We start from the raw sequence: 25,345 nt of genomic DNA, 5'->3' as shown, positions 1-25,345 counted from the left end.
TCCGTTTTCAAGCCCTCTCTTCTCTGGGTCTGTAGACCCATGAAGACAAATGTCCACTTCAATCCATCCCCATCCTCTTCTTGTTCCTCAAACTGGGTAAGCATTTCATAAAGGCACCCTTCTACTAATTTTAAATCTTGTTTTGGCAGTCATTTCTGCCAAACTTAGTGTAGTTATTTCAGAGAAATATTTGAAGAAGGTTTTGTTCCTCATATAAATTTATTTAAGAATTGCTGGAAAAAAGGAGGGGTAGGTGACAGAAGGAGTGGTTTAAACTACAATCAAAAGAAATTAGCCTACTCTTACAAATGTATCATAGAAATTAAACCTTTAAAGCAAGACCTGAATTCTCCAGAAGTAATGCTCCCTCTTCCTAGGTTTTCAGTTGATATCATGTAAATCAAGCCTAACACTAAAAAGCAAACAAACAACCACAAAAAAACAGATTTACCAAAAATGGAAAATCAGGGTGACAGTCTTTTTCTAGAGGATGTATCAGTTTATTCCTCTAGATAGCAGCTTCCTCGAGCTCATGGAAAATGTAAGAGGAAAGGGAAGGAACGGGAAGGGACAGGAAAGGTTGGGAAGGAAAAGGAAGGGAAGGGAAGGGAAATAGGTAGAGGTGGGGGAGGGGTGAGGACAAGCGGGAAGGAGGAAAAAATGAGGAAGGAGGGAAAGAAAAGAACTTTCCAAGAACACATCCACTGCCAAAAATGAGGAACACCTGAAAAGGCATCTTGACATTTTCATCAGAATTTTAAGAAGTGCTTTCCAAATGAAAAAGCACCTGCCACCCAATTATTATTTTCGTTTTCAAGCTCAAAACAAACACACAAACAAACTAAAACACAAATTTTCCAGCTTGACAAGAAAACTTGAGCCTCAAACAGCAAACACTTTAATCAATGACTCTTACCTGGGTACAAAAGACTGGGTGGGTACAGGTTTGATTTAAAGGGGGTTAGACACTGGTGATTTGATACGCAGAACAAAAACTGTTGTTCAGTTGGCTTGATGAGTGAGCTCTTCATGATGCTCCTCCAGCTTTCATTCCGTCTCCCCTGTGAAATGTGAAGACACTTCATACACTACATGTGGTACTGAGAAAAAGGCAATCAATAAACACAACCAAGAAGAAGATGATTTCCCTCTATCCAAATCTTGGCACGTAGCTCTACGTGTAGGAAAGAGGCAATGTTAGGTTAGCAAGACAAACACTTGTGTGACCTTGGGCAAGTTACCTGGCCTCTTTGTATACTATTAGGATGATGACAAGCAGAGTATCTACCTCTTAGTGTTACTCTGAGGAGTTAGTACAGTCGTTGGCACATAGTAAATGTGCAGAAACTGCTAGGTGTTATTGAGCCGAACTGTTAAACATGCCCAAATCAATTCTATTCCATGGAACAATTACTTTTGAGAGTGGAGGGGGTCAGTATAGGATTTGGGGGTGTTCTGAGTCCCCCCATTCTCAAGGCATTTGCAGCCTACTGCAGAGATTCTCAGTGCTAAATGTGCATTAGAATCTCCTGAAGAACCTTTACAGAAATACCGATGCCAGGCACCACCCACAGAGATTCCAATTAAGCTGGTCCAGAGTGGGGCCTGGGCATCAGTATTTTTCAGCACCCCCAGGTGATTCTAATGCTCACTGAGGATTGCTGACCCAGGAATTTGCCATGTGATTTGGGTGTATGGCCACTGCCTGTGTGGTCTGTTTGTTAGACTCTGACAGGACCAGGAGCCCCTGGGATGAAGGGAGGTGTGTCATTATCCATGTGCCAATCACCACAAGCCATCAAATGACAAATCCCTCCGAAGCTGGTGAGCAAATCAGAGAGGGAGGGCCCCGAGGCTGGAGCTTGGCATCTGTAGGCTGGTTTGCTTTTTGCTTTGGTTGTAAGGGAGACGAAAGGGCCCCGTGGGAGGAAGTAAAATGGCTCCTGCCTGCCCAGCAGAGACGGTAAGGTTGGAAGCCATAGCAGCCCCTCCCTTTGGAGCTGGAGGCCTAAGGAGCTATGACAGAATCAGAAACCAGCATTTTAATTCACTGTTGTCCTTTTTCTTTCCTTTTCTTGGTTTATTTCCTTTTTGCTACTCTTTAATTTTAGAAAAGTTTTTGTGCTACAGTTCTTGTCTGTGTCTGAGGACGTCTGGGCCTGGGTTCTCTGCCCTCCCTCGAGCTGGGAGCATTACAAGTGGACCAGCTCCCGCTGCAGGCCGGCCATGGCGGTGGCAGCTGGGATCACGGGAGCTGCTCACAGGGATGGGAGGGTCAGTGGGCCAGAGCTGGTGCCATCTGCTCAGTCTCCCATCCCTTTGCAGAGACCTCCCTCCAGTCCTCCGCCCTCTTCTTGGGAGAGTTTTCATAAGGAAAACCAACTACAGTACAAGGCTGAAGGAATGAAGTCCTTAGTGGAGGCATGTGGAGGGGCAGAAGGCAGAGGGCCTGAGTCTGCCTGAGGGACCAGGAGGTATCACAGAGGAGGCCTTGTAAGCCTGACCTTGAAAGTGGAATCTCAGTGAGCACACACCAGACGTGGGCAATCAGCTCTTGATAAGGACGGTGACACCGAGGCAATCACACCTCACAGGAGAACTAGGGATAATGGGTGTGTGCGTGTGTGCATGTGCACGCTTATGGGACTTGTTTAATGGTAAAATTCATATAACCTAAAATTCACCATCTTAAAGTATACAAAGGATCATCTGTTTTATACCAAAAGTATCAAAGCCCAAACCATCCTGAGTAAGGAGAAACAGGTGTATTCCAACCCCTTCGACCCATCTCTTCCACACATTCCCTGGTCAGACAATTGGACTTATTGTTTCTGGTCCAAGCATCCCTAACTTAATCCCTAAGTGCTAAGAATCTACTTTTTCATTTCCCCTGAATCTTGAGATCACCAGGAAACCAGGAGAGGGAAAGATGATGAACAGTGAAAGAGCAGAAGTGCAGAAGGGAAGGACAAGCGTTGGTGCTGTAAGCAGGAGAGTCCTTGAGAAAAGCAGGGCAGGGGACATGGAGTGGAAACTCACTGGGTCTTCTGCCGAATGCTCCTCTCTGTTGCTGTCTGCCCAGCCCATAGGCGTGACGGTCCCATTTTAGCTGCTTGACCTTGCTTGTTTGGATCTTCCCTGGATTCACTGAGACAGCATCATTCTACTAAATGCCCTGCTTGCTTAAGATGAGTCAAAGTCACCTGGGTTCTTTACAACCATGAAAACTTTCACTGACACAGCCCTCCAGGACCCCTGCCTCACCAGGAATCCATGACCCAAATTGGGACAGGAAGAGAATGGTATGGAGAGCTTTCAGAGAAGGCCTTTGAGCATATTCCAAACCACTGAGTGGGAACTCATGTTACAAAGGAAACCTATTTACTAAGACGGAATTTTTTTTTTCTTACCTTCTCTCTATCCCCTCACGTCAGGGTTCACATATCTGCCGGTTCAGGGCTTTATGTAACTTGATGTTAGCCATGTTGAAATTCAACACAATTTGGCATTTGGTAATTACGTGGGCCACATTCCCTAAGTGGTAATTAAGTGGGCTGTGTTCCGTATAACCACCTAATAAATGCCTAGATGACTATTTTGGCAACTGGAGATTATGTGGCCCAGAAGCCAACCTTTAATCTACCAAGCAGAACGTTCTAAGGTAGAAGCCTGCAAAATGGGAAATTACTGAGCTGTCCTCCACATTCCTCTGTGCTGAAGGCGGGAAGTCCTGGCCAGCCCTGGGCAAGGCGATGTGTGCCCTAAAGCATGAATGACCCTCAAACCAGAATTTCAGGAGCCTGAAGACAGTGAAAACCTAGCACATCATCCCACACTCCTTTACTGTTTAAAAAGATTCGTTAATTATCTTGATGTTGCTAGAATAAGGGACTACATGATACAACACCATAGGACCCTCTGGGGGATGTTCAAGGGCAATGTCCACCGACTCTGCTTAGGTTCCAAAGGGCTCTGCTCCTTCTCCCCACGGTTCTCCTATCACACACTCCAGTTATGGAGAACAATGGAATGTAATGGTTAAAAGCATGGTCACTAAGCCAGATCACCTGGGTTCAGACTGTAGCTGGGCCAGTCACTAGCCATGTTACCTTGAGCAAGGCACTTAACCTCTCCTTGCCTCAGTTTCCCTGTGAGATGGAACTGGTGATAATACCTACTTCACAGAGTTGTTGTGATAATTAAATATTAATTCATTTAATACAAGTGAAGTATTCAGGCCAGTTCCTGGCACTCAGGAAGCACTTAATAAGGAAGAGCTATTCTTATGCTGGGCCTGGGTAGGAAGGGAAAGAAGAGAAAACCTGAGAAATGATGACAGCCCACAAAATGACGAACTTCTTACCACACATCTGAATTCAAGAGTTGCCTCATCACCTCATTCAACAGCCTCCCACAAAAAATATTTACTGAGCACCAACCACAGTGGAAGGTCGTCTGACGCAAGGGTGGCGACAGGGTAGTGGGGGGAAGGAAGGCTCTTGTTCAGGGCACACACCTGGCATGTGTGGTTGAGTTCACCTAAGTTAAATGGGATCCCACTGTAATTCTGGCTGTAAAATAGTGAGCAGGACGGCAGAGTCCCTGACCTCGGGAAGGTGTCATTCAAGTAGAAGGAGCAGACTTTTAAGCAATCAACCCACATAAAAACATAACAATGAACTGTGTCATACTTTATGAAAGAAAACTGCAGAGGGCTAAAAAGGTGTACCTCAGGGCTTCCCTGGTGGCGCAGTGGTTGAGAATCTGCCTGCTAATGCAGGGGACACGGGTTCGAGCCCTGGTCTGGGAAGATCCCACATGCCACGGAGCAACTGGGCCCGTGAGCCACAACTACTGAGCCTGCGCGTCTGGAGCCTGTGCCCCGCAACGGGAGGGGCCGCGATAGTGAAAGGCCCGCGCACCGCGATGAAGAGCGGCCTCCGCACCGCGATGAAGAGTGGCCCCCACTTGCCGCAACTGGAGAAAGCCCTCACACGAAAACTAAGAGACCCAACACAGCCATAAATAAATAAATAAATAAATAAATAAAGTATTAAAAAAAAAAAAAAAAAAAAAGGCTCACAGGTTAAAATTTAAAAAAAAAAAAAAAAAAAAAAAAAAAAAAAAAAAAAAAAAAAGGTGTACCTCAGAGTGGGAGGGGGTGTCATGGAAAGTCATGAGACCCGAAAGGTAAAGAGAAGTGACCCATACAGGGTCAGGAAGAAGTATTCCAGTCAGAGAGCACATGCAAAGGCCCCACAGCCGGAAGGAGCTTGTGTTTGAGGAGCTGAAAGAGGGACCATTAGGTAAGGGGGTAGGGGGGAGGATACAAGAGGCAAGACTGCTGGCAGACCCGCGTATGTGCTGTCTGAAGGAAGAACGTGGCTCTTATCTCCTCCTCGACTCCTGTCCACCACATTTTCTAGGTACTTTATATTGTAGCAGGAAACTGAAATTATTTTAGCAAATCAACAAGAAGCACTTAAGCTGCTTACTTACATAGGACAGCAGTTTAAAAATATCTCTGTTCATGCACCGGATATTTCTTCAGAGGGTAGCTTGGTCTTTCAAGGATATTCTTTACTTCAGAGATGGAGTCTTCCTATATAACAAAAACAAATCCAGCAATTGCATTACTCATAATGTAATACAGATCAAGGATATCTGGATGTGTAGTTTTGCATTTAAGAGGTCTATGAATCCCATATATGCCATATATATTGTGTTCATGATATATGTGTGTATATATATATTATTTCTTTTCTTCCCCCTCCCTCCCTTTATCTCTCTTTCTCTTTCCTCTTCCTTCTTCTCTCCCACGCCGCCTCCCTCTTCCCTTTCTTCCTTTTATTCTTTTTACATTTTAAAGGGATTCCCTTACTTGAAAAAACTACGAATTAACAAAGCAAAGCAAATGACTTTGCAGACAGGCAGTAAAGTAATCCACGACCCTGGTGATTAGGGTAATCAATATTCATTTAAATGCCAGCATTTAAATAAGTCAAGATGACCAATTCAACTACATGGTATAGTTAAATCCAACCAGAGGGGGCAATGTCAACCTTCTAGTTGAATTTTTTTGAACTGGTGACAGGTCACAGCTAATGGCTGTACATCTGCAGTAGACAAAGTGCTGGGTTTATCTATCTATGGGTCAGAAACACTCCCCTCACCCCCATAAAAGTCAAACAGTGAAAAACACCTTATGAACTTTGAGGGAAACTTTTTTCCATGTTGTGAGCTCATGCAGACCACACACGTCCCTAGATTCTTCCCTGCACAGGGATTCCTGTCCAGAGTGGAAGGAAATGTGCTTCGGGCCAGTTACACTGTGTTCTCTAAGTTCTTTGACAGGGCCATGCTCCCTCTCGCTGCAGGACCTCTGCTTGATGCGTGCTGTTCTCCAAAGTAGCTGCTACTCATCACTCAGATTGAGGCTCCACTGTCTCTTCCTCAGGGAAGCCTGCCCTGACTGCCAACCAAGTCAAATACTCCTTTTCATACACTCTCAGGATACCATGTAACCTCCTTGGTGAGCATCACAATTTTACATTTATTTCTGTGGTTACTTGATTAATGTCTGTCTCCCCTGCTAGACTGTGAGACCCAGTTCCCATATTATTTTGTCAGCAAAGATCTAATTCCATCAGAAGCCCTGACCTTGTTTAGGTGTTGCTGAGATCTGTGGGACATCAGACGACTGCAGACCCTTTCGTGGATCTTCTTCCACGTGGACTGGGACCCAGGGTGGAACCTGCTCAACAGAATAAACAGGGTGGAGTATTATGCAGCTGATAAAAAGGACACTTAGAGTGCATAACAATAAGGGTCGATATTTATAACTTAAAGGTGAGAAAAAAAGCAGCAACATGCAAAACAGTGTGCATAGCATGGTTTCAATGTCTTTATTAAACCTAGGTATAGGAAAAGCACTGGGAATAAAAACAACCAAGATGTTAAAAATGGTGTGTGTCAGGGTGTGTGATTCTTTTCTTCTTTATAATTTACTGTGTATTTTAGATATTTCTCTAAAGAACAAATCCTACTTTTACTTTTAAAACATGTAACCCACCAATTTTTAATACAAAATTTAATCCCAAATGTTTTCCACCACGGGGTATTTTATGTGTCATTTACTTTAGGCCACCCAGACCCAAACTAAACCACAGATCTTACAGTGTCTTTCAGTTCCTCAAACAGGCTGAATTTTCTCCCTTCCATAGGCACTTGCCAGCGCTGCTCCCTCGGGTAGAATGCTGCCACCCCCAACCCCCATCCCCGCTCATGTTGAGTCCTACCCACCTTCAGAGCTCAATTCAGTTATTGATTTCTCAGGAAGATCCTTCCTGAGCCCCTTCCTGTAGAGCAGTGGTCCCCAACCTTTTTGGCACTAGGGACCGGTTTTGTGGAAGACACTTTTTGGCACCGGGGTGGGGCGGGGGGGAGTTCAGGCGGTAATGCGAGCGACGCGGAGCGGCAGATGAAGCTTCGCGTGCTCGCCTGCCACTCACCTCCTGCTGTGCGGCCCAGTTCCTAACTGGTACGGACTGGTACCGGTCCACGGCCCTGGGGGGTTGGGGACCCCCGCTGTAGAGGAAGTCGGCTTCCCTATTTCATGCACTTGGAATCCATTCACCCCTCATTCATAGCACTTCCCCCAGTGGACATTTTGTCATTATTTGGCTAATGTCTGTCTCTCCTCCTAGACTGAAATTGGGACTGAGCCTCTTGGGCTAATAGCTCATCTCAGGGCTTTGAATACCACAGTAGGAATTTAATACATATTTCTTGAGTGATTGAATTCATCCATTCATTCATTCATTTTGGGGAGGGAAGTGAGTACCAATTCTTTTTTTTTTTTTTTTTTTTTTTTTTTTTTTATAGCTACTTTATTTATTTATTTATATTTGGCTGTGTTGGGTCTTCAGTTCGTGCGAGGGCCCTCTCCAGCTGCGGCAAGCGGGGGCCACTCTTCATCGCGGTGCGGGGACCGCTCTTCATCGCGGTGCGCGGGCCTTTCACTACCGCGGCCCCTCCCGCCGCGGGGCACAGGCTCCAGATGCGCAGGCTCAGCAGTTGTGGCTCACGGGCCCAGCCGCTCCGCGGCATGTGGGATCCTCCCAGACCAGGGCTCGAACCCGTGTCCCCTGCACCAGCAGGCAGATTCTCAACCACTGCGCCACCAGGGAAGCCCCACCAATTCTTAAGTTGAGGCAGAACTTGCAGTTTGATTATGAAAAGCACAGATATTGTTTTCTTAAAATGCCTAAAAATTTTAGCAATTTGGATAAACTCGTTCTCTTTAACTAATATACAGTAAACACTGGAAATGACAGAAACATGTGAGAATCAATCCAGTTGTTGTTATGGCCACCACACTAATGAGTCCCTGTGTAGTTGCCCCTCTGCTCGGTTTGAGACCCACATCCAGGCCACCCATCCTGGCTCCCTGTAATGAGCATGTACCCTCTGGTTTCCAGGGAAACAAGCAAGAGAATGACTGGATCTACACAAATCCATTACCAACCCAGGAAAATGACTCACAGCAAATGAATGAACCACCTAAAGCACTGCCCATGTTTAAGAAAAGGCAAGACACATCATTTTTACAATCCTCTAAGAATTTTTAAGATGAAATAGAAATATTTTGAAGCTATAAATAAAATTGGCATTTAAAAATAGCCACCAAATGGACACTGCAAATGCTTTTTCATTGGTCTTGAGTAACCAGTGCCAGAATTTTCCATACACTTGTTACCCTTATTACTATATACAATCAACACTATATTTGAAGACCTCTGAGAATGATGAGTCAACAGGCAAGAGCAGTGCTCTGCCTTGATTATGGCCTTCTCCTTGTGCAGTGGGATGACTGCGGATGGATGCTGAACTGAGGATGGATGCTGAAGGGATGTGACTCTATCCAGACACTGGAGCTAGGGAACCGGCTTGAGAGTGTTTCTCCCACGTTTGGGACTACCATTTCCCATGCTGCTAGTTAAAAGGGTTTTCCACTTCCTCCATTAAAACCTTGGGCTGATTCTCACTCCAAAACTTGCCTCCCATCTCATCCTTGCAAACTTGGCCCTTGCTGATTTCAGTATTAAGTCAGCAGAAACTCAAAAGGTATTTCTCATGCACTTCTGTGATCTGAGCAGAGGGAGACTTGTCCCAGTGGCTCATGTGAAAAGAACGGTGAGTGAGGCAGAGCCTAAGCACTGGTAGTGAAACTATGCCCCTTACGGTTGACTACCAGAAATTCTTGAGCTTGACTTACAGAAGATAAGGAAACAGCTTGTTAAAAACCCCTCTTCTTACAAACCGTCTTTACTGATTAAGCTTGCTTTAGTTGTTTTTATTCTTTTTTCCCTTCTTTATTTGCATACCCTCCAAGCTTCACATAGCCTAGGGTAATATATCACAAGACTTCTTAACCGCCCCTATAGATAAAGCCTCTGACATCACAGGTCACTATAGTAATGGTGGGCTTAAGTTGTTTTACAAGAACGTGGAGTTGGATCCTGTCTAGTTCAAGCTGGCTAAGACTGTTTGGGATAACTGACCCTAAAACTGTGTCTGCACAGTTATCTGACGAACAATTTTTTGACATCAGAGGGCCAAAAACTCCACCCTCAGGTCATGCTAAGTACCTCCATTTTTGAACATGCATCCCATGAAGAAGCATGTAACCCAGATATGCCTGGGCAAAGTACCAATTACTTCACCTTTTCTCTACCTCCAGTCACATTTCCCCATGCCTAAGACCACCCTGCTTTTTTATCCCATAAATATCTCAAGCCCCTTGCCTTTGGGGAGGTGGATCTGAGACTTGTTCTCCCATCTCCTTACTTGGCTGCGTTGTGAATAAACTTTCTCTGCACCTCAGCATTTGGCTAGCTGTGCATAGGGCAAATGAACCTGGTTCGATAACAGTAACACCTAGTGTTCCAAGGGCTACCTCTGTGAGGTCAATGAGGAATGGATTCTTCCCCAAGGATACAAAGCGATATCCTTTACTCAGAACAGCTGCCTTAAAAATATTATCTTCAGTGGCACTTCCCTGGAGGTTAAGGTGACAAGCTATCCTGGGTGCCTGGAACTAAGAGGTTTCCCACAGTGCAGGACTTTCAGCGCTATAACCAGGACAGTCTTGGGCAAACCAGATAGCCTTTGTGTGACCATGTTATACTTTGTCACCTTATTTACAAATTCATAGTTTGATTAGTTCCAAACTTATCAGTTTAGAGTGACTTTGGACACAGAATTTGCTGACTTATCAGAGATAAATGATTAAAACTCTGGTCTGCAGCCAGAGTCATCATTCTACAGTCAACTGTGCTAATTCCTGTGAATGACTTGCAAAAGCTCCCCACTGCCTTCCAACTGAGCCCAAATTCCTTAGCTTGGTTTCCACAGTCCCCCTCAGACTCTCAGCCTTGGCACCCACTATTCCCCAAGGCTGCTCTAACTTCTAGAAGCTGACAGCACCCCCTGCCTTCTCACCTCCCATCCCTCCCCTCCATTAACTATCACAATCCAATCCCCTCCCCTCTGGGCCCCCATAAAAATGCCACCCCCTCCATAAAACATTCCAGAGTACTTTCCTTCTCCTTTATACTCTGATAGCATTTGGGCTGTACTGTTCTCAAAGTTCTGCCTTGTAGAAAACTGTGTACATTTTTTTTTTAACATCCTCTGCAAGTTCTCAGAGATCAGAAGAAATGTCTTAAATGTTATCATTTCTATTCCAGGACTAGCAGGTTAACTATCAATCCTGTTTTTCTTCTGAGGCACTGTTTTTTTCCCTTGTGTCAGCAAGTATTTATTGAATGTCTACTAAGTGCCATGAATTGGTAACTGATTCTTCATGTGTCTTTTTTTTTAAATTGAGGTATAATTGGTGAGGCACACTTTTAACCACAGATATTCTGCATTCCCCTCCACACACCCAGTACTAATCTCAAGGATTCTGACTCAATATGAGGCAATTCTTCAGTGAGCCAGAGTTGAGAATTACTGTCCTGCTGCATAAAGATACTCAGGAAAGACTGGTTGAACGAACGCATAAACCATCTAACAAATTTATTTAAAAAGAAACAAGGCCTTCCTAGATTTCCTTCCTAATGGAATTAACCTCCTCCTGCTCTGCCTTTCCCCTACATTTCGATTATACTTCTGTTAAGTGCACATCATAATCCATCTCACATTTAGTGACATGGGGGTATGCCTGCCACCCCATCTAGCGTGTGAGCCACTGGGAAGCAAGGACGTGTCACGATCACATACACTGCACATAATAGGTTCTCAATAAATGGATGCTCAATTCAGTCCCTCAGAAAAGCTTGCTATGCTGCTTATAAGGAGTTTGGGTGATGTACGGAAACAAGGCACATGGGCAAAATCCATGAGCTTCTTCCAGTTCTGGCAGCAAAGAAGCACTGTGGGCTGCAAGAGGATGGATCTTTGATCACTAAACCCCTTTTACAGATGAGGAAACTAAGGTCTAAAAGGCTGAGTACTTGTGTGAGATCGCATAGCACTTGGAGACAGGTGAGCAGAGCTCAAGTGTCCTGACTACCACCAGTTGAAGGTTCCTCCCCTTCTCTGTTTAAAATAAATACTATGTCTTTACATCTGGGGTAACCCCCCACCTGCTCTGTCCACCTGTTAAGCTGCAGGCTGGTAGAAAGAGAAGCCAGAAGAGAAGGGAGACCAGGCCCAGAGAGGGGTGTAAATGTGTCTCTCACCACCTGTCTCTGGGAGCCAAGGCCAATTTTTAAAAATCTATGTTGTGTTATTTTCTTCCAATATAGTAACTAATCAAGGACTCACCATTACTTAGTAGATTTTATCAAAATATTTTACTTGGTTTCCTCAAGTCCATTTTAATATAAAGGTATTCTATCATTTCTGAAAAAAGTCTAAGAATGCAATGTCACTTTCTTATAATTCCTACTAAAATTTCAGTGCCACTTTTGTTCTGGGATATTTACTACAAGTCTCTTTGTTAGCAATTGTATTATTTTTATGTGGAGATTTCTTATTCTTATCACTAACAATGCAGAGAAAAGCAGACTGGCCTATCTTTCATTCAAAACAACTATCTTAAAAATATTATCTTTCGTGCTACTTCCCTGGGGTTGTGACCAACTGTCCTGGTTTGCCTGGGACCAAGAAGTTTCCCAGAAGGCAGGATTGTCAGGGTTAAAATCAGGACAGTCTGGGGCAAACCGGATGGTTAGTCACATCAGCTGGGAGTGCAGTTTGGAAAATAAAGGTTCCTGCTCTCAATCTCTGGCCTGCCCTCCAGACATATGCAATTGTGGGTTTGTGTGTGTGTGTGTGTGACAATAATATAAACAAGCCAACAAACGATGTCTAGAAAAAGAGAAAGAAAATACACCCACATATTAACCAGGCTTGTCTTTGGGTGGCAGGACTACAGGTGATTTTTTTTTCACTCCTTTTCATTTTTCTATAATTTCCAAACTTTCTATAGTGAGTTCTTTTATACTGGTGAAATCAAAAGCTTGAGTTCTAAAATTTATGACATAATAATGGATAAATAGTACCTATGCCAAGTTAGCTGTCTGTCCCATTTTCAACAAGCATTCTGAGATATGCTTTCCAGGGTAAGAGAAAAGTCTCAATTCTTACTTTTGGGATTATTTTTCAAGGAAAAATAATTTTTCATATCAAGGTGTCCCCAGCTGAATATTCCTAAGGAAGCAAACTGATGAAGTGACCTGACTTTACTCCTGCCAGACCACAAGGCACTCTTCTAGCAAAGAGATGGGTGCTTGCTGCTGACCTTTCTCGGAGAAGGGTTTGATCCAGAAGAGGGCAGGGATACCTGGAGTGCTGGGAGGTGCCAAATGAAGTTTCCCGGTGGAAATCGGCATCCCCTTGGTTACTGTAACTGGCCGAGGGCTTTTCAAATTTACTTGAATCTAACGATGATGGTGATTCATTCCTTAAAACTATCCGTTCATCTGGCTCTTTGATAACCTGAGTGACAATGTGCATTAATCTTTAGTTGTAGTTTTAGCTTTGGTTTGCTTAATTTAGAGCTGGGGGCCGGGTGGGACAGGGAAGAGAACTGAGGGCAAGATGATAAAACACCTGCCCTGGAGATCTCCTGCAAATAAAAGAGGGGTGGGAGTAGAGAAGACTAGAGACAAAATGCTCAGGAGTCAAGGGCGAGGAAAGATAACCAAAATTCTGTACATTTGGCATATATTCACAAGCCAAAATAAACTCATGCTCTGAGCTTTGGTTTGTGAGGATTGGAGATTATTGGGTTTGGGAAAGACATAATTTTTTAGACAAAATATTTAACTGCTATGGCAAAGGAAGCTCAGTGTACTCCATTTTCTTTGCATATATCCATTCTCATGTTGTAACATGGAAGTTTGCACCTTCAGCTGAATAAACCAATCAAACTTTAAGAACAAGTGATTTACCACCTCTATATACAAAGGTACTCGATTAGAGAAAAAGTAATGAAAATCCCTACTGATAAAGTAGATATTGGGCCTACATACACCCTCACTGGTGATTCATCCTACAAATGAAAAGAGTGTATGTGAGGGGAATAAACCAACTAAAGCAAAGCAACTCAAGTTAAACTACAGCAATTCCATAACCAGCATTAGCTAGTAATATACTTTCCACCACTCATGGGAGAAAGCACAATAATTGACATTAGATAGCTGGAAATAAATCAGTTTACAAATGCTACTTCTAAAATTACCTTTACGTTAGCTGCAAGGCTGTCAAGAGAAGAAGCTAGAAGAAAGAGGAACAGGTGTTTCAATGACTCATTATTACCAGTTACCCCTAAAACTGCTGTTACATTTATTCCACAGAAGTACAAAAATATTACACAATGAATGAATTATCAGAGAACTTAAATGCTCCCTTGTAAATTATACCATCACCTTTAAGTCTTCCTGAAGTCACAGCAATTTATCTATTAGTTTTACTGTCCTCTTGAGGTCAACAATGAGGTTATATTAATGACAGCACGTATGGATACAGGAAGAGTAAACGGGAGTCTAAAGTGAAGCAATAAGTTCAGTAGCCCTTGGGCAGCCTGGAAAACTCTTATTTGCCCAGGTGCCCAGGGCCTAAAAGAAAGCCATTTGGCTCAATGTAAAATTCATACCCTTTGCCTCTTCTGGCATTCCCTTTATATTTGGTTTACATAAAATCCTACTTATGCAGAAACTCTTTTTTTTTTTTTTTTTTAAATTTTATTTATTTATTTATTTATTTATTTATTTTTGGCTGTGTTGGGTCTTCGTTTCTGTGCGAGGGCTTTCTCTAGTTGCGGCAAGTGGGGGCCACTCTTCATCACGGTGCGCGGGCCTTTCACTATCGCGGCCTCTCTTGTTGCGGAGCACAGGCTCCAGACACGCAGGCTCAGTAATTGTGGCTCACGGGCCTAGTTGCTCCGCGGCATGTGGGATCTTCCTAGACCAGGGCTCGAACCCCTGTCCCCTGCATTGGCAGGCAGATTCTCAACCACTGCGCCACCAGGGAAGCCCTATGCAGAAACTCTTGAGTGTACTTGTCCAAGGTAGATACAAAAATGAATACATAAGAGCTTGGAAAAACAACACAGCAAAAGTGTAAATCATTATGATTACCCAAGTAATCATAATAAGTAAATAGACCTAATGCCAGAGAATGGTAAGAATTACTAGAAGTAATAAATACACACAGAAAAAAACAAGAATAAATGGGATTTTTCCAGGTTGAAAAAAAAATGCTTTTGAAATGAGTATTTGCAAGGCTATGCTAAGGCCACCATGGCTTCCCCCAGCATGACTGGGGCTTAGGCAGTGACAAGGGACTGCTGATTCCCCAATGCCACTGGCAATAAGAAGGAAGATATAAAAAGGGATTTTTTAAAGCTAATTGTCATATCCTCTGGGCATGCACGTATGTGTGTGGGTATCTTGTCCCAGAAGCTCTCTTCTACCCAACTCCCAGCTGAGCAGGGAATTGGTAATGCTAAGCGCCTTTTCAGCTGTAACCATAAACCTGCCCTGTTGCCTAGGAACCCCCTTGCTACTGATTTTTGAACACTCCCTTTCATGGGGAGTTTGCCCTTGTTCTCTAGCTTCTCAAAGTGTAGTCCATGGACCAGCTGCATCGGTATCACCTGGAAGCTTGTTAGAAAAGAAGGATTCCAGGCCCCACCCCAGCCTTACGGAATCAGAATCTGCACTTTAACAAGATCCCCAGGTGATTCAAATGCACACTGAAGTTTGAGAAGCACTGCTTTATTCTACCTTAGGCCTGAATGAATGAGCTGACAGGTGACCTAAGGAAAAGTCTGGCTTGGAAGCTACAGGGATTCCAAGGATCTGAGCCCAGAGGTCTGAACGTCTTCTGTAAATGTTAAGTATGCCAAAAACTTGGTGTGTGACCTGTACACACTCTGTAACCTCTCTGGAACCTTAGTTCTCCACCTGCCAGGATTAAGAAAGACAAAGCCTGAGACCAATATGATATATGAGTCCCGTTGTAATTGAGCTAGCATTAAGCCCAACTGTCCTCCCTGGGAAAGGACATTTCCTGTTGCTTGATTTCACAGTAATGGGGAAGACAGTGCTGCTTTTATGGGCTACATGGGTGATTTTCAATCCAAAGGACTTAAATGTCAGAGGTGATGAAGCACTTTCTGCTTCAAACCCTGTCTTCTGTCCTTGGTTTGCTGCTGTAGAACAGTCACAGTGATTCAAGGACACCGGCTTGAGTTACCACAAGAGAATGTGCAGCCCCTTAAAAGTATAAACCTTTCAGCCTAAGATAGGAAACCCTGTTGTCAGGGATGGTACAGGTCCAGTCTCACCAAGAGTCAAGAGAATGGGCCACCACCATCCCTTTCTAGCCTAAGAATTTTTATTAATTCAGGAATGGTTGAAATTCACTGCCCTGACCTTCAGTATTGACATGGTTCATGTATTTCAATCATAAAGTAAAGGCCTCCCAGGGAGGCCTTAACCCAGTGCCTCTCAGTGTGTGATCCAGGGGCCTCCCCATGGGTCCCTAAGACCTTTCAGGAGCTCTGCAAGATCAAAACTGTTCTCCTAATAATATTAATCTCTTTTTCACTCTCTTTCTCTCACGACTATATAATGGAGTTTTCCAAAAGCTACATGATATGTCATTATATCACCACTCTGATGGCTAATGGAATGTGTGCTTGTATATTCTTGTATTTTACAAATTTCTCAGTTTTAATTTCTAACACTAAATATTGATAGATATCATCTGCATACACAAAGTTCATTGGGGTCTTCAATAATACTTAACGCAAAAGGGTACTGAAATCTAAACGTTTGAGATCCCCTGCCTTAACCTCACTGCTTCAGACAAATTGCCTCTCCTCCTTGCTGACATGGAATCTTGTAAAGTAAGTGTTGCATCTCCTGATCTCCACCAATCCCCTGCTGCTTCCTATCCAGAGAAATGGAGAGTCCTATATGTTAGCTATCAGTGGTACCTTAGCAAGAAGATTCCACCAGGACAAGATGCTCCCTGCTTTTCCAGCCCAGCCAGGGAACAACCACAACCAGAGCACGCTCAGTGGTCACACTACTCAGAGCAGTCTCCTTCAACAGCTAGGGGAACTCTGAAACAGCTTCTCAGCTGACTCTGTTCATGGGAACTCCCCCCCTGGAAACTCCACAGCGGGAGGGCACCTGAGAATTAGGCCCTGAATTTCCAAAGAAACATGTGATTCCTCAGAATGAAAGAAGACTTAGAGGTAGGTAGGATGCATTCGTTCCCATGGGGAAACTGTATGGAATAACAAGAAACTCAAGTACCTCTTCTCACTGGAAATGGAAAGTTTGAAAAGTCAGATTTTCTTCTAGACTTCTGGGAATGATGCTCTGAACTGTTCTCACCAAAGGGCTTTGCACTGTCCACCTGAAAGGAATGAGACTTGAACCCACTGTAGCTTGTATTACCCTCTCCTCATTACCTGTAATGCCTTTCTCCCCCTCAGTCACAGTCATGCAGGTGAGAAAAGAGGTTGGGAACAGATTAAATCACAGTCTCCAAGTATATAAAATGTCATACCCAATAGGGAAACCTGTCTGTCCCTACCTTCACTGAGGTTAGAACACGAAGACATGGGCTAACACTAGGCACAAATCATATTCTAACCACTGGTAAGGCTCCAGCCCAGAAAACAGCACGTGACATTTATTTCACATTCTTTTAGAACCAGACAGAGTTTCATGTTCCTAAACAGTCTGAGCAGTACTGGCCTAGGTGTGGTCCTCCCTGAAGACAAGGGATTTTCACAAGGTGACATTTCAGCCTTCCACATCCCCTTCCAGTCTGAGTGTCTATATCCTTGAAAAAAAGGATAGTGGTGACTGTATTATTTTACTTAAGGTAACCGTATTTTCCTACACTGGACAACATGATCTGCCAACATGTCAAAATACTTGAAATAGAGACTCTTCCAGAATATGTATGACATAGAGTTGCTGGAGTTTCTTTGTAACGTTGTTTATTTCTGTTTTTTTTTTTAATTTCAAGAAAGCAAGTTATAATATTACTCTTCATTCTACTTCAAGAAATACTTTGATTAGAATTTACAATCTTGGCAACATCAGGTCCTCTACATTTTAATGCTGCTACTTAAACTTCAGATATCATCAGGAAATCTGGCTAAATAAAAGAGCACTTAGGAGCTTGGCACATTAGTAAAGACTGTATAAGAATTTGTTAAATAAAAGTATCAAGCAAGTTTTAATTCCCTAAGAAAACTTCCAAGATTTTAAGGTTATTTAGCCCATAATGGCATACACTAAAGTAGTATTTTATAAAAATTCATGTCACATGAGATAAATCAGACTCAATAAACTCAATTCAACAATATTTGTATGAAGCCATGTTTAAAGAGTGGTTGCTAGATTTTGCCAGACATTTTTACCCAGGTCACCATGAAGAAAACAGCTATCCTGTACTTTCTAGCCAAACAACATCTCTGTTCTACCTACAAACCAACTCTATCTCCAGTCATCTCAAAAGCACCTTGCCGTTGAGATTTACCATATGCTTCATTTCTTGTGTCTAATGCATAAACATCATCACGGGTAACTTTAAGTCCAATTATCAACTTGACAATAATATCAATAGTTAACATTCTGAAGAATAAGTCATGAACTAGAATGTGGAATGGTGTTCATGAAAAATATGAACTAATACTGGAAGTGTTTTTAATGTGATATTAACTGTAAATATCAAGAAACGAATCTGTATATACAGTATAATTACAACTTTGTGGGAAAAATTAAGGCATTATGAACACCAAAAAAAGGCAAAAGAAAATGTATCAAATTAAACAATGATTTTATTATTCTGGTGAACCTGTGGGTAATTTTTTTCTTGAACTCTTCTACATTTTCCTTTACTTTTATAGTAGTCAAAAAATCTTGAGACTATGAGAACAAGTGTGATTAAATTTGCCTACTATTTCCTGAGGGCTAAATCTAAGATAACTTTAATTAAGGGTTTTGACTACGGCACATCATTGCATCTTCCTGCACACATATGTTTCCTGCTCTTAAAAGTGTGGCCATTAAGCAACAACTTCACTAAGAAAACTCAAACCAGTTTTCTTAAAACAGATGAGGCTTTGGTTTCAGATTGGTACAGAGTATATGCCAGCCTTTGATATGCATCTTCTACCACTGACAGTCCACTGATTTTTCTGGACAGTGGCAGGTTATCATATGTAGATAACACTCTCTATTAATAATTTTCAGAAATTAAAAATAGGGATGGCAGACATTTACTAAGCAAGTCTTCTGCATAAGACATCTTTCCTGACAATGACTCTAGGAAGTGAACATAATTTAATCATAGTTGTCATTCAATTTGAATTTCCTCTATTTATTTACTTACCCATTTGTTTTCATGGTCCAACCTTCCTTTATTCCACCCTCATTCACACCCTCACCATTCCAAAGGACTGTGAAAAATAATTTTAGGCTCACGTGTCTTACTACAAATGGAGGTTTGCTTTCTCTGGGTATTTTGAAACTATCTCCAAGATCCAGTTGAGCTGACTGGTCCTGAAAGAAACGCCTGGTGAAGTATGGAGAGGGCGGCCGGGACTGCATGCCTTGGGGCAGTCTGTCGAGATTACTCTCCCTTGATTTCATCTTTATACTACTTAAGGGGAATTTTGGTCCATTTGATGTAGATAAAGGCCTTCGTGACTTACATCTTTCTTCCTGAAACCCCAAAAAAGAAACAATATTTTTAAAGAAGAAAACTCAATCAGAATATAACTGTGTTTAATTGAACTTTAACTAAGGTAGAAGATTGAACATCTCAGATTTATAAAACATGTATTTAAGGAAGGGCATTTTAAAATTTTTCTTCAGGTCAGGTTAGTATCACTAGTATATTTCAACTATTAGCAGTGAGATTTATTTGTATTATGAGAAAGTTGGAAAGTATCAGATACCCCCCCCACCCCATCATAGACAGATGATTGATAGATGTAGAAATATAGTGAGAGAGAGAGAGAGAATTTGGCATATACTTGGGTCCAGCAATTTCACTTCAAGGAATTTATTATAAGGAAATAATTATGGCTATATGTATAGCTAAAGAAATTCTTAGAACACTTCAAAAATTAGAAACCAACTATATTGGTGAGTAAGCACTTTCCTTTCAGCTCCAAACCCACCTTTCTATACTCAGCTTTATGATACTGGACCTGGCACTCTGCAAACCCCCTTCAGCTTTTCCAGCTGTTCTGTTAGGGTCCACCACTAGAGGGCGCTAGAGGGAGACTGTAAGACTAGAGGAGGAGGAAGGGACCGGGGACTTGCAGTTTTGCATTCTGTTCCTGTCAGCATCACCCCAGCAACCATTCTTCACCTTGACAGCAGCAAATGGCTCCAGTTTATAGTTTTCTCCTACCATAATCCAAAACTAGCCTCACAGCACCAGGTAGCCAGAGCCCCTTGCTCAGAGATTTGAGTCTAGCCCCACAGGATCCTTCCTCCAAGCTCCTGGGACAGCAGCAACGAGCAGTGTCCCTCCTTAGAGGTCTAAGTCCCAGCTCATCAAAGTCTCCCCTCTGAAATCATGAGGAAACACCCAGGAGAGCAGCCCCTCCCCACATGTCTGGGTGCCCTTTCTATGGGGTTTCTTCCTCCACTTTCTATGTTCTTGATGACCCAACCTCTTCCCTTTGTTCCCCCAACTCTAGAGGTGGAAGCTGCTTCCTGTAGTTACTATCTCCATCACTTCAGTGTTCCCCTTTTCCTTTCAGTCCTCCAACCTTTGCTTGCCCTCTTTTTTTTTTACATTAAATCTTTCTGTTAAAGTAACAGGTATGGTTTGTTTTCCAGACTGGACCCTGACTGATATACTAGCTAAGTACCCAACAGCAGAAAAATGAATTGCCAAAAATTATGGTACTTCTGTACAATGGCATAGTACGAAGCCATGAAAAATTGCCTGGCTTAAGCATACTTAAGGACATGAGAACACGTTCATGACATTCGAAGTGAAAATATGATATGAAATAATATGCAGTATAGTATGATCCTAATCTTCTAAAATTAAAATATGTGTATGTGTGTGTGTGTACAGAAGAATATATTCAAAAAAGTAGTCATGCTCATCTCTAGATAGTAAGAATAACAGGTAATTTTTATTTTTATTTTGTCCTTTTTTCTTATTTGTATTTTCTAATTGTATAAAATAAATGGGATACTTTTGTTATAAGAAAACAATGAAAGCTATTATTTTTAAAAGTTAACACTTAAAAAAAAGTTAACACTTAAAAAAGTTAATATTGGAAGACCTATATTAGGAGATTAAAACAAGATTAAAATGGTGGAGTGGAAGAAAAAGAATAATAAACTGAAAAATCACTGTGCACACTTAAACAGATAGGAGAAAACAGTGGGTAAATAAGGAGAGACTAAAAAGCAGCTATTGCCTTCCTGAAAATTAACCACTGGTTTCCCATTTATGAGTTATGGTGCCCAGGGGATCGATGGATTTGCACAGATTAGTGACCCTTCTCATTCAGTACCTCTTAACCCAAAGCCCACATTTTCAAGGTATTTTCTAGGACTCCAGGTGAGGTCTACAAACTATATTCATTAATTCTCTATGTCATTTTAAAAACGATTTTACATGGTTGCAAAATTATGGACAATAAGGTAAAACAAAAACAGAAAGAAATCAGGGTGAAGGGGAAATTAGGGCTGAACAAGAGAGTAAAATGAAGGTAGTGCTCATGGATGCCCCAAGACCCTCACTGTTACCAAAGGTGGCCCACAAATACAACTCTGAGCTTCAGCCTCAGCACAGGAAAGAAGGAAACACTACTGTTGATAAAATCAAGAGTAAAAGTCATGGAACAACAACAACAAAAGCTAACTAAACTACACATCAAGCTTGTGATTGTAGCTTCTGGATCATTCTGTTCTACCAATTATGCCATGATGAATACATGCCAAACATACTCACTCTAACGTGACAGGCTGAACAAACAGTTTGACTATGGAAATTCAAACCCAGCAATAAGTCTCCAGGTTTCTGTTTGTCCAGTTGCACCTAAACTTGGTAAACCGAGTTTAGGCTGAAATTCTTTAAATTTGTGGAGAAAATTTCTAACATTTCTATCACTGGATTCTCGATTATACTTACAAGAAATCTGTTTCTATGCAGAAACACACGTTCTCTGATGGCTGTCCTCGTAGAAAACTCTATTTTGGGAGCAATGCCCTGAAAGTAAAACAGCATAAAAGAAACAAATAAAATGTAAAGAGGGTCTTTGCTCATCCTATCCTAACTTGAAATCATCCGAGAACCTAAATGCTCTTTTGTGTAGTTGGCATAATCTATACACATTATCTAAAATACATACATAACGAATATATATACAGTGAAATATTATTCAGCCTTTAAAAAGAAGAAGATCCTGCCATTTGTGACAACATAGAAGAAACCAGAGGACCCTATACTAAGTGAAATAAACCAGACACAGAAAGGCAAATACTGCATGTCTCACTTATATGTGGAATCTGAAACAAACTCATAGAAACAGCTAATAGAATGCTGGTTGCCAGGAGCTGGAGGATGGGGGAAATGGGGAGATGTTAGTCAAAGGGTACAAAGTTTCAGTTAGGCAAGATGAACACGTTCTAGAAGTGGAATGTACAGCAATGTGACAATAGTTAACAATACCATATTTTATATTTGGAATCTTCTAAGAGGGTGGATGTTAAGTGTTTTCACCACAAAAAAGAAAAGAAACAACAGTTTACAATGTTAAATGATGGATATGTTAATTAGCTTGATTGTGGGAATTCCCTGGCAGTCCAGTGGTTAGGGCTTGGCACTTTCACTGTCGGGGCCCAGGTTCCATCCCTGGTCAGGGAACTAAGATCCCACAAGCCACACAGCACGGCCAAAAAAAAAAAAAATTAGCTTGATGGTGGCAATTATTTTACAATGTATATATATATCAAAAATAAAGTTGTATACCTTAAATATATATAGGTTTTGTCAATTATATACCAACAAAGCTGAAAATAAAATAAAATACATACATAATAAAAATAGCTAAACACATATAATACTACATATTGTGTGCCAGAGCCCAACCAAAGGGCTTTGCCTATATTAACTCATCTAACCCTCACAACAACCCTGTGAGGTTGGTCCCAGTAGTATCTCCACTTTGTAGGTGAGTGAGCTAAGGCACAGAGAATTTAAGCAACTTGTCCAGCTAGTACTGGCAGAGCTGGTAATTGAATCCAGGCATTCCAACTTGTGTCCCCGCAGTTAGCTACTCTATTTAAAACACTGGACCATGGAACTGAATGAGATTACCTAGGGGGAGGGATGGATAGAAGTTCTCCTTCCCTACCTACCTGCTTTGAAAACATGCTTCATATCTCATACAAAATATTTATATTAATTTCCAAACTCTTCGTTTTGTTTCATTGATCAATACTTCTTTTTCTGTCAGTACCATCCTATCTAAAACATTGTGATACATACATATATATATACATACATACACATATATATACATACACATACATATACCCTATCCTACTTAATTCTCATAATGCTTAAGGAAAGTACAATTATTAACATCAACCCACTTTATAAATGATAAAACTGAGAACTGGACAAAAACTTGAAACAACTCTAATGTTCTTCATAGGTGAATAAACTGTGGTATATCTATATAATGGAATCTACTCAGTAATAACAAGGAACAAGTTACTGATACACACAACTACATGGATGAATCTTTTTTTTTAATTTATTTATTTATTTATTTTTGGGTGTGTTGGGTCTTCGTTTCTGTGCGAGGGCTTTCTCCAGTTGCGGCGAGCGGGGGCCACTCTTCATCGCGGTGCGCGGGCCTCTCACTGCCGCGGCCTCTCCTGTTGCGGAGCACAGGCTCCAGACGCGCAGGCTCAGTAGTTGTGGCTCACGGGCTTAGTTGCTCCGCGGCATGTGGGATCCTCCCAGACCAGGGTTCGAACCTGTGTCCCCTGCATTGGCAGGCAGATTCTCAACCACTGCGCCACCAGGGAAGCCCTGGATGAATCTTAAAAACATTGTTCTAAGTGAAAGAAGCCAGTCTCGAGTGGTTACAGACTATATGATTCCATTTATGTGACATTCTCAAGAGGAAACAAAGTTTTAATGATGGAGAACAGATTAGTGGATTATGGCGGAGGATGTGTCTATAAAGAGATAACATGAGGGAGATTTGGGGAGTGATGGAACTGTTCTGTATCCTGATTATGATGGTGGTTTCACAAATCTATACATGTGTTAAACTCATAGAACTGTGTATCAAAAAAAGTCAATTTTACTGTACATTTAAAAAATACAATTATTTTTCTTTAAAAAAAACTGAGGCAGAAAGAGATATTAAGCAATTTTCCCAAGGTCACATGTCTTGTAAACGTCAAAACAGGGATAGGACTTGGAGCTGAATTACACTGTCTCCAATTGACCCCATCCAGTCACCTGCAGCCCCTCTGAACATGACCCTTTGCTCTCCTCTCCCCCAGAGAACACCGCCTGGCCAGGTACCCCTTTGTCCTGGGGGCACTTTCCCTTTCTTCTTGTTGCCCATCCAAATCCTACTTGTCTCTTGAAGCCTGGCCTCACTCTCTCCCCTCCAGGCACACCCATAGCGACTTCTCCCTCCAGTTGCTAACAGCTCATTTCACTTATATAACATACTCCAAGTACTTGCAAGAAGAATTTGCATCGGCCGAAGCCCTAGAGGGAAAATAAACCAACATGCACTGCATGTTTAGACAGGTACCAGGTGCTCCTAGAGGCTTTCACATGTACGATCACATTTAATCCTCACACAACCTGTGTAGTAGACAATTATACCCCACTCTAAATGTGAGGGAACAGGCTTGAAGAGGTTAGTCTGTCCAATGTCACACAGCTGGGGATCAGTAGAGCCAAGAGTTGAAATGCTGCTGGACAGCAAAACCCATCCTCTTTCTATTACCTCATGCTACCTCTCAGGGGGCCTCATGGATGAACTAGTCAGCTCGATTCCTGTGCATTCATTCATTCCGATGCACATTCAGTCCTGTACATTCATCTTGTCTACAGAACAGGTCCTCACAGGCACAACCTACCTCCTCAGCTCCCCCTCCTCTTTTTTTTTTTTTTTGCCTCTAGAATGCACAGTACGCCCATAAGAGTGTTAGGCCTGGACTGGTGACTCAAGATTTCTGGGCTTATAAACACAAGAGCCCAGTTGCTGCACAGAGTTGAATAATTGGGGCGGGGGGCGGGGAGGTGGCATTTCATAAAAAAATGCACAATAACATGGCCGGCACAGCCTCACCTCCAGTTATCAAGACTGCCCACATGAAGAAGTGGGTGGGGGAAGGGGAGTTCTGGGGTCCACAGCACCACTGGTGGAAATCCAAAACCTCATGGGCGCGTGAAGCCCCAGGTCCCCAGCGGCCCAGCTGCCTGAGCCTGAACAAGTCATCTCTTAAGCCACAGACTGGTGTAGTCTTCTTAATGCCTCATGGAGAAGTAGTATTAACCCTTGAATGACAGTTTAATAAAATATAACAGCTCACATTTATTGTGCACTTAACTATACACCAGATATTATGCTAAAGACTATACATATATTACCTCATTTAACCCTCCTAATAACCCTATAAGGGAAGAACTATTACCAGTCCCATTTTACAGATGAAGAAACTAAGGTACCTGGAGATTAAGTAATTTACCCAAAATCACACAGTCATTCAGTGACAAAACTGGGCTT

At 42.2% G+C, this 25,345-nt stretch overlaps 1 protein-coding gene across 4 annotated transcripts in view; it reads right to left on the bottom strand.

Moving 5' to 3' along the window:
- Positions 1-252: 252 nt before the first annotated feature.
- SPATA6L (spermatogenesis associated 6 like) overlaps positions 253-25,345 on the bottom strand; it is a 60,100-nt gene continuing 35,007 nt past the window's right edge. For 2 of the 4 annotated variants that reach the window (XR_009503864.1, XR_009503865.1), the window contains 7 exons: positions 21,712-21,789; positions 19,029-19,268; positions 16,842-16,944; positions 13,754-13,788; positions 6,661-6,754; positions 5,500-5,602; positions 253-1,061 (listed from right to left, as the gene is read on the bottom strand). Coding sequence is in view for 1 of the 4 variants with exons in the window: in XM_059926449.1 (XP_059782432.1) it covers positions 5,513-5,602; positions 6,661-6,754; positions 12,854-13,008; positions 13,754-13,788; positions 16,842-16,944; positions 19,029-19,268; positions 21,712-21,789 (795 nt within the window). In the remaining 3 variants the exon portion in view is untranslated. Of the gene's footprint in view, positions 1,062-5,499; positions 5,603-6,660; positions 6,755-12,853; positions 13,009-13,753; positions 13,789-16,841; positions 16,945-19,028; positions 19,269-21,711; positions 21,790-25,345 lie in introns of all 4 variants that reach the window. The other 2 variants (XM_059926449.1, XR_009503866.1) reach the window with 2 other exon arrangements.

This window comes from Balaenoptera ricei, chromosome 6 (assembly GCF_028023285.1).
Source record: "Balaenoptera ricei isolate mBalRic1 chromosome 6, mBalRic1.hap2, whole genome shotgun sequence".
NCBI lineage: Eukaryota > Metazoa > Chordata > Mammalia > Artiodactyla > Balaenopteridae > Balaenoptera > Balaenoptera ricei.
The sequence above is the reverse complement of the archived record's forward strand: the minus strand, read 5'-3'. Positions and strand labels throughout refer to the sequence as shown.